This window comes from Melampsora larici-populina, assembly GCF_000204055.1.
Source record: "Melampsora larici-populina 98AG31 unplaced genomic scaffold MELLAscaffold_159, whole genome shotgun sequence".
NCBI lineage: Eukaryota > Fungi > Basidiomycota > Pucciniomycetes > Pucciniales > Melampsoraceae > Melampsora > Melampsora laricis-populina.
In genome coordinates this window covers 1-9,639 of record NW_006768922.1, presented here as the reverse complement: position 1 = coordinate 9,639, position 9,639 = coordinate 1, and the positions used below count along the sequence as shown (strand labels likewise).

The window sequence follows — 9,639 nt, the reverse complement described above, 5'->3', positions numbered from 1 at the left end:
TCAGCACAGAACATTCAACAGAAGATTGCAAAAGTGAAAAAAAGTCTTACCTTGTCAAGTTGAGTTTCAAGCCACTCATAGACAGGTAAGACGGCATTGAGACTCGTGTAAGATGACTGAGAAAGCATGTTTGTTGCTTTTTCAAAAGGTTCAAGGAATCGAACAAGGTGGGAAATCAATTCCCATTCGGTCTGAGTGAGTTTAAACTTGCTCATATCGGGGTCTCGTGAACATTTCAAGTCGATGACATCCTTGAGTTCCAGAGCTCGCTTCAGGGCGTTAAGGTCAGAGTTCCATCGAGTTTCTACATTTCGGATCAGGCCAAGAGAGCGACTTAGTTCGGCTTCAACAAGCTTTTCAAAGGCTCTCTTGCGCTTTGGGGTCTTCATGGTGGCAGTAATGAATCCCATGAGACGACTGATGGCTCCAGGAGCATTGATTTGATCGAAAGAATCATCTTCAAGTATATCGGCTATGTTGACCAAAGTTGTTTCGCCCAAGTTTTTTGAGAATACAGATATACCAGCTCGAGCAACTAGATTTATAACGTGAGCTACGCATCCAAGTAAATTAGTTTCTCGTTGAAATTGGTCAAGTTCGTTAGCAATCTCTCGTGCCATTGCTCCGTTAGTTGATGCATTGTCGGCAGTAACACAATAAACTTTAGATTCAATATTAAACTTTTGAAGACATTCGATAAAGTATTTTGCAAGGTTGATACCGGTCTTTGGACCTTCAATTTCTTGCATTGCTAAAATAACTTCTTGTAATTTGAATTTATCATCGATCCAGTGAGCAGTAATCCCGAGAATTGGAACGTTGTTTGAGGAAGACCACTTGTCACAGGTAATGTTGATAGCAAGAGCGTCGGCCAAGACTTCCTTGAGAAGAACTCGACAGACTCGAAACTGAGTTTTAACTGTTTCCAATACACAATCGGAGCCAACAAGAAGAGGCCCAATGTCCGGATTACAGATACGGAGAAGATCTTTGAACTCTTCGCGATCGACAACGGCCGCCGGCATTTCACCGTTGGTGATCAGTTTGACCAGTTGATACTTGAGAGACTCGCGAGACAGCTTGGGAAGCTAACAGATGAAAAGATGGAATATTGAAAGAATCGAAAAAAAATATAAGAGATAAGAAAACCAAAAAAAAAGAACAAAAAGAAAAATGAAAGAAACTTGAGTAAATGTTCATCTCGAAACAAACTCACCTTTTGTATTGTCCCACTTTGAAGAAAAGATTTGATTGCTCCTTGTTGGGGTTCGGTCTTGTCAGTGATATTGTGAAAACGGTCAAGATGTCGAGATAAGGACTTCGTGCTCTGAGTTCGATCAGGGGTCATCACGGCTCCACAAATGTGATTACTACCGGCAGGTTTTGCAGCCTGGCAGACGTATCTAGCAACACCTTCACGAATTTCGGTCTTGAAGAATTTCCAAACCCAAGATTTCTGGTTTTGGGTGAGTTTGACGGCGTTTGATGTGCTTGAGCTTGAAGTTGTCGAATGAATTTGCTCTTCGGAGTCTGACAGGACGATCATGGAAGAAGGGCGAGGGCGTTTGGGCGGCATCGTGGCCGTGTTTGAACTTTGGGGATAAATGATTGACTAAGTTCAATATATTTTGAGGTAAATCTTGATATCAAAAGAAGCCAGAGGGCTTTTTTTGGTTTTTCAAGTGATTGTCACCAATTTAGGGCTTCCGGACCGGGTCGGCCCGGCCTGAAGGGGGGGTCGGCCCCGGTCCAGGCCAGATTTGTCGGGTCGGGACCGGGTCGGTGCATTATCCAGAACCCCGATGCTCCCGTCATGGTGGTGATGGTAAGAAAGCAATTTTTCAAAGGAGGGCACTGCTTGTAGTGGAAGTGCACGAGTCAATGATGTACATAAATGATTCTCTTATGAATTTGTTGCAGGCATGTTGTTTCTGTCTTTTTCTGTCCAATCATGATTCATAAGAATCATTTGGTTGGTCTGAACGTGCCCATGACTCGTTTGAGTTGGAGTTTTGTAAATGCATGAATCACAAACCAATTCAACGGCAATTAAATTCTTCTATCCAGAAGATTAAACTAATCTTCACTGCTTTCAAGAACTGATAAAAGGTAACCAAGTAGAATTTGAGAAATAAATGAGATGATGAGAAAAACATGACGAAAAAAATCCAAATATGCAAGCTGAAAACAAGTGAAACTCGAGAGATACAAAAAAACTTCAAGAAAAAACAAGATACAACTCCACAAGGAAATTAGGAAACAAGGAAGAATCTGTCAAATCATATCAAAGCCACAAGGAACTGGTTCAACTTGATCAAGGTAAAAGTGCTCGGAGTAGCCTACAACTCATCAAATAGACTACCATCAAAAAAGGTGCAATACCCTTACGCTCTTGAGCCCAGTACCGCATCTCTTCCGAATCCTGAGACGATCGAATTTCAATTTCAAATTCGGCTTTCATCCCTTCATCGTCTTTTTGAACGACCTGCGATACATATGCTGCCTGTCGTTCCGTTACTTCCTTTTGTCGCTTTAATTGTGAAACTTTTAAGGCCGAAAGAACTTCAAACTCCGTCTTTTTGGCGTTCTCGCATATTGATTCGCGTTTCTCTCGTTGTTTTCTCATTCGATGCATCCTTTTGGAGTTCCGTCGTTGTCGAAATTCATCATGTCGTCGTTTAGTAAAATAACCAGGATAGATGAATTGTTGAGGTCTTGCGCCATACACTTCACATGACTTTGTTCCTTTGAGATGGGGTTGCACGTTTTGAATGTGTGCGCTTTGCTGTTCACGTTGATAATGAGCTTCGAGACCTTTCAATTGACTGCGAGCAAAGTCAATGGTTTCCCTTCGAAGATGGCAGTGAGCTAAACAATGTGTCCATGTGGCGGTTTGGGAGATCTCATCAACACCCATTGGAAGTAATCGTCCGGTAGATAACATGATGTGAACTTGAGAGATGTCGAAGTAAAAGGGTGATCTGCGGAGAATGAAATGAACATAAATAGCTTTGTCAATACCTTATGATCCCGAACCGCATAACATCAGAACAAAATCTCACCGAACAAAATAAGATCCACTGACCTAACGAAGAAGTGGACGTGTGAAGAAAAGTGATGAATCGAAAGTAGAATCGATAGACGAATTCAACAGGAGTGGAAAGCTGTGATGAATATCTTCAAAAGAAATGACTGCCTATTGGTAAATTGTCTAGACCAAGATATCAAAGGAAGAGGAAAAAAAACTACTGGGACTCACTAAGGGTAATTGATAATCAAGAGTAGTTGAAGTTTGGTATGAGAGAAGGCTTGAAATGTGTGAGGGTAAAGATAATTGAGGAAGAATGGATGAATGATCTCGAAAGAAATGAGAAGTGACGATGTCCTTTTATCCGATCATCCTCAAGAGTAAGGCACAAAGTGAAGTGGATGGATAGCGCGTCTTGATGTCTCATGAGGCGCCTAAGTTACTCTGATCGGAACCATCAAAATCGGTCAAGAGTCGCTGGTAAGGGCCATTATCAAGGGCCAAGGAACGATCTTACAAATCATGCAGTCAAGAAATCTAACCGGTATGCAAAAAGTTTCATCACCGTGGTTGTAAAAGTTGAGATCAAGGGAATAAAGCTATTCATGCCGCGTTAACGGTCGCGACTATCCGGGTATGCGTTTGCAAGCTTTCTATCAGACACGTCAAATCAGTCCAACTTCAGCAGAAGCGTCAGAAAGTCATTTGGATGGATATCAATTTCTTTGCTTTCGTATATCGCACTGACTAGCTGCTACGTAGATCTACTGTAATATACCTTACGACTGTCTTTTTTTCTCTTATAGTGGTCTACTATGTCCTGACAAAAAGTTCGATGCGCGAAACAAGGCGCCCAAGATATGTACAGGCGAAATGAAAATAGAGATAAACAAAATATCAAAAATAGCATGGAAATTTGATGGTTTCGAATTTGAGTGTCTAGATAGGCCTTCAGGTCCGCAAATCTTGCCTCCAATAAATTTTGCAGAAAATCGAAACACTTTGGGAGCATCCAAGAGTGTGGTCGCGGAGTTTGTGTTGATTTTAACTTGCTTCTTAAGCCTTCGAAAATCTTCCCGTTGTTTAGTCATATTCCTACAAGCATAACTGAACCAAAAGCTTGTGAAATTCTGATGAAGGGCACAAATAGCTACCTGATGAAGGGGGTATGCAAGTATAAGCAGGCAAATGTGGGTTCATTGCACCTTTTACTACAAGTTAGTACTTGAGTGGGAATTCTGATTGGCGTCAACAAGCTTTATAGGGTGGCATGAGCATTGAAGAATACGTCAGTCCTTCATAATCAATGAAACCAATATAACAGCCAAGTTATGGGCATAAAGCAAGTCAAGAGTTCAACATGAGGTCAGTGGATCCGTGAAAGCATTGACTATATTTCTTATGTCAAATAGAAGTAAAAATCAAGCAAACAGACATCATGATCAAGCAAAAAGAAAATTATAAAAAACATCAAAAGACAAAAAGCTTATTGCATGAAACAATCTACATCATCAGATAAAAGGTCAACTTCCATCATCACACAATCCATCTCGAACCCATCAATGATCATCTTATTCTCATCAACAACATCTTGGTGCTCCAAATCCATTCGATCGTCTTCGACAACCATTGAACAAACATCTACCATTCCGACATCTGGACAAGCCGTCTCTTTTGGTTGAAGTGGAGAGATCTGAGCTGATGCGGCAACGACCCAGGGGCAAGGTGTTGAAGGAGTGGTAGAGTAAGTAGACCCGATAGACCGAGCATCAAATCGAGATCCTGTTCCAGAGCAGAATAGTGATGGCTGAGCTTGTTGGGGTTGTTGGAATTGTAGTGGTAGTTGTGGAAGATTAAGGTGTTTTTGATGCTCTTGATGCGGTTGTTGTTGCGCTTGATAACGTCTCTGTTGCTCTGCTAATATGTATCGTTCTTGTGCTAGCTTTAATTGGCATTCCTGTTGCTGCATTGGTAAAACTTCAAAAAGTGGTTGAGCGTGAATTGATGTCGTTTGGTCTTCCTCTGGGAAAACTTCTGATGAATCTGATGAAGGGTTTGAAACTCTTTCTTCGACTTCCTAACGTCTATTTATCTGCGAAGTTCGTAAGCCAGAAAGAACTTCAAATGCACTCTTGGAAGCCCTTTTCAAAAGCTTTTTCATGTTTTGCTTTCAGTTGCTTTTCCGTATAACTATTCTTTGACTTTCTTCTTTGACGTTATTCTTGATGAAGATGCTGAGGGAAATGACTCGGATAAATGAGTTGTTAAGTGTCAAACTAAAAACTTTACAAGCGCGCGTTGCTTTTAAACTGAAAGGCTCTATCTTTTGCATCGGTTTTACGTTTGGTTCATGATTGTAGTAAACCTCGATTGCTTTTGATTGACTACGGGCAAAATCAAGACGTTCCCTCTCAAGATTGCATCTTGTTGAACAGTGTGACCAGGTAGCGTTCGGGGAATCTCAGTTTGACGAGCTGGACATAGACGCAAGGTTGAACTGCCCAGAGGACATGGGAATAATGTAAGAAAGATCGTAATGGAAAACTTCGAAGAAACCATTCGTCGGTTTCCAATCGCTTATTGGTCTAGAAAAAGATATCAAAGGAATGAGCAAAACAAAGAACAAACAAATTGCGAGTGCTCATCCTAAAAAAAGGAGAGATATTGCAGTGTACCTGGGCGACGAACAAACAATGGGACTTACGAGGTAATTGAAAATCGGTGATAAGCTTGGCCATGATATGATAATATTTGGAAATTTGTCAAGTAAAGCTATTTAAAAGGCAAGGGATGAAGGACTTCAGAACCAGGAAGCAGTGAAGATACCACTCCCTGAGTCTCTCATATGGTGATCCTCAAGAGGAAGGCTCAAGCGAAGTAGATAGATAGCGAGCCTTCATGTCATGAGACAACTGTGCATCGGAGCGTCAGACGAGCAGCGAGGGAGTCTGGTAAGCTTATAATCGCAAACCAATTTAACGGTAATCACATCATCATATCCAGAGGATTAAACTCATCTTCAATGCTTACAACTATTAATCAAAGGTAACCAACTAAACAATTTCAAGAAAGTAGCGAGATGATGAGAAAAATATGAAGAAAACATAATCAAGATATGCAAGTTAGAAACAAGTGAAACCCGAAAAAAAAGAATAAAACATCAAGAGAAGACAAGAGAAAACTTCACAGGAAAATTAAAAGAAACAATCTGCTAGATCATATTAATGCCACGAAGAACTTATTGAACTTTATCCAGAAAGAAGTGCTCGAAGTAGCCTATAACTCATCCAATAGACTATCATCAAAAATGGTACAAAACCCTTACGCTCTTGAGGTCCCCAGTACTGCATGCCTTCTGAATCCCAGGAAGATTGGACTATAATTTCGATTTCGACTTTCATTCCTTCATCATCTTGAAGGACCTGTGATACATAAGCTGCTTGTCGTTCTGTAACTTCTTTCCGTCGTTGTATTTGTACACGTTGTAAGGCACAATGAACTTCAAACACACTCTTTTTAGCATTCTCAAATTGGATTCTGTAGTTCTCTTGTTTTCTCTGCCTTCGATACATCTTTTTTGAGTTTCTTCTTTGAAGATATTGATCTACACGTTGTTTGGTAAAATACCCAGGATAAATAAATTGTTGGGGTTTAGCTCCATACACTTCACAAAGATCGATTCCTTTGAGATGATGTTCTATTTTTTGCTTCTGTACTCTTATTTGTTGTTCAAGTTGATAATGCACACCGAGAGCTCTTAATTGACTTGGTGTAAAATCGATGATTTCCCTTTCAAGATGGCAGCGCGCTAAAGAATGCGACCATGTAGCGGTTTGGGAGATATGACCAACAGGCATTGGAATTAATCTTCCGGTTGATAACATGATGTGAATTAAATAAGTATTGAAGTATAAGAAGGGCTATCAGGTGGACCGGCCTAAATGCAGGTATTATCGATCTTGTCAACATCTATGATTTCAAACATTGTAAAGTTCAACAAAAGGCAAACATACCAAAAAAACAATGCCACCGTTCTGAACGAAGAAGTGAACGTGTAAAGAAAAGTAGTGTTGTGACAGTAGAATAAATAAGACGAAGTTCAGTGGAAAGCTGTGATGGAGTATCCTCAAAATCAATGTCGGCCTATTAGTGAATCGTCTGATACCAAAGAAAATCGAAAATAAAGACCAATAATTCGTTAGTACTCATTTCAAAAAAGAATAGAAAATATAGTGTATCATCAGTTGAACGAATCAAAATCTATTGGGACTAACGTTGGGTAATTAATAATCAAGAGTAGTTTAAAGTTTGGTATGCGATAAATATGTTCAAAGAGTATAAAGGTAAAAGTAATTGAGGAAGAATGGATGAATGACGAAAGAAAAGAGCCGTGAAGATGTCATTCTTATACGAGCATCCTCAAGGGTAAGACACGAACTGGAGTGCAGAAATGACGTGTCTTGATGTGTCATGAGGCGCATAGGTTACTCTGATAGAAATCATCAACATCGGTCAAGAATCGTTGGTAAGGGCCATCATCAAGTGCCAAGGGATAATCTATCAAGTCATGCTGCAGTTTTGAGGAAATCTGACCGATGCACAATGTTTTTCTCACTCCGTTCGTAAAAGTGAAGATCAAGGAAAGAATCTAATTCATGTGACGTCAACAGTCACGTTTAGGCTTTCTACAGCCGCGGCCTTTCAAGGAATCAAGCCAATATCAACAGGATGACCCAAAACAAATGTTGATGAAGATTGATGGAAGTATGAGATATTCAAGTTGTAAATAGCTGCAAAAAGCAAACAGAAAGTTTTATTAACTGATGTCACGGCATTGTTTCACTACTTGAAATTGAATGAGCTTCAAGAAAACGCTGAGTCAAGAGCCAATGACTCTTTAAAACCGTGTTGTATATAATATCAACTTTATCAATTCACTTGAGTTGATTTCAGGTCTTTTTGTGAACCTTGAAGTTGAAAGCTTATTGACTGGTAGATAAACCTTCAAACCTTTTATTGACTGCTAAAAACGCCCTTTCCTTATAATCAAACCTTGATCAACGTTCTAAATTGCAAATACTCTTCTTTCCTTCAAATCTCACTTTTCATACTTTCAAAAAAACCTTTCCTAAACCACATTGAATCATATATATAAAAAAACCTAGAATGAAAAGAATCCCTTGCGAATGTGATACATTCTAAATAAAATGATACTACCAAGTGTCAAAGAAAACAGGATAGATTAAGATGAGATAAAAAGATCCAATGAGCTATAGGAGAAGGAAATCAGATATCGCAAAGGTTTTTTTTCTTCTTCAAAATGTAACCCAAAAACAGTAGAGAGAGAGAGAGTAAATAATAAACCTCATTTGTTGATTTTGTTCAAGTGGGGACAGTTTTGTTTGTGTGTTTGATTTGTTTGTTCAAGAGTATATATTTGTAACATCAAACAAAAAAGAAACAATTTTATACATTTCATCAATCATCTTCAATCTTAGGTGCAAGATAATATCTAACATCTATAGAAAAGAACAATCACATCACATTTTTCAAATCAAAATCAGTTTCAGTCATAATCAAATTCAAGCAAGAGAAGGCTCATTCTCTCTCAAATATAATGGTTCAAAACTTACATCCACTCTGGAAATCGTACTCTACCAACAGAGGTACTTCGTTCGACATATGAAGCTATCAAAAAGTCCGCAAAAAAGAAAAAGAAAAACGCGTTAATCTCTAATAACTTCATACAAGGAAAAGCTTGCAAATGATACATGGAAAACAAACTGACCACCACTCTATTAGCCAAAGGTGAAGCTTTGGTAAAGTTACTAAGATACTTGATACTAAAAGTTAAAGAAACACTCTGTCTCAAACTAATCGAAACACTCATATCAGCTTCCTCAACCTCTTCTTTCTTCCCTTTCTTAGCATTCGCTTTTCCATTGGCCGGTTTCTTCTTCTTAACGACCTTACGTTTCTTAGGTTTCGGTCCATCTTCATCTTCATCATCATCTTCTTTTTCCTCTTCATCCTCTTCTTCATCTTCTTGTTTAACTTTCACGTCTTCTTCTTCCTCTTCGTCATCATCTTTTTTAACAACGTCTTCCTCTTCACCTTCCTCATCATCATCATCGTCAATAACCATTGGATCTTTACTTTTGCTTCCTTTTTTCTGTTTAGGATCTGTATGTTTAAGTGTCACACTTGCTTTACCAATATCTCCTTCTGCTGAAAACTTGACTCCTTCTTTTGTTGCTTCAATTCGAACCGATTCTCCTAATTCTTTTAAATCTCGTACAATTCGACTGAATTCGGATGCTGGCATTGTGATCTCTGCATCGTATGCAGTATCAGGAATAGAAAGATGTTCTAGGGTGGAGAAGTTGAGGAAGAAAGTCAGTGTAATGTCTTGAAAGTCTTAGACTAGTTGAATATAATGATAATCACCTATATCGATATCCATCATCTTCATATCATATTCTGCCACTCGATCGGTATCTATCAGAAAGGACCAAAAACAAAGATGGGTCAATCAAACTTGTAAGACGAGAGATAAGTTCAAGTCAAGATGATTTACTTAGAGTCTCAAAGACCACATTCAATACATCTGC

General features: G+C 39.1%; 4 protein-coding genes across 4 annotated transcripts; all 4 read right to left on the bottom strand.

Moving 5' to 3' along the window:
* Positions 1-2,314: 2,314 nt before the first annotated feature.
* MELLADRAFT_70051 (uncharacterized protein) lies at positions 2,315-2,944 on the bottom strand (the record flags this gene model as incomplete). Its single annotated transcript, XM_007419317.1, has 1 exon — positions 2,315-2,944. The coding sequence occupies one exon, from the start codon at positions 2,942-2,944 to the stop codon at positions 2,315-2,317; it is 630 nt and encodes a 209-aa protein (XP_007419379.1).
* Positions 2,945-4,514: 1,570 nt separating this feature from the next.
* MELLADRAFT_70050 (uncharacterized protein) lies at positions 4,515-4,997 on the bottom strand (the record flags this gene model as incomplete). The annotated part of the gene is made up of 1 exon (XM_007419316.1): positions 4,515-4,997. The coding sequence occupies one exon, from the start codon at positions 4,995-4,997 to the stop codon at positions 4,515-4,517; it is 483 nt and encodes a 160-aa protein (XP_007419378.1).
* A 968-nt stretch (positions 4,998-5,965) lies between these two features.
* Positions 5,966-7,528, bottom strand: MELLADRAFT_76185 (uncharacterized protein; the record flags this gene model as incomplete). Its single annotated transcript, XM_007419315.1, has 3 exons — positions 5,966-6,965; positions 7,042-7,186; positions 7,303-7,528. The coding sequence occupies one exon, from the start codon at positions 6,910-6,912 to the stop codon at positions 6,277-6,279; it is 636 nt and encodes a 211-aa protein (XP_007419377.1).
* Positions 7,529-8,506: 978 nt separating this feature from the next.
* On the bottom strand, positions 8,507-9,521 carry MELLADRAFT_41277 (uncharacterized protein; the record flags this gene model as incomplete). The annotated part of the gene is made up of 5 exons (XM_007419314.1): positions 8,507-8,547; positions 8,662-8,716; positions 8,817-8,923; positions 9,185-9,397; positions 9,476-9,521. Coding segments are annotated over 5 exons (462 nt in total), but the record flags the coding sequence as incomplete, so codon positions are not given.
* Between the last annotated feature and the right edge of the window lie 118 nt (positions 9,522-9,639).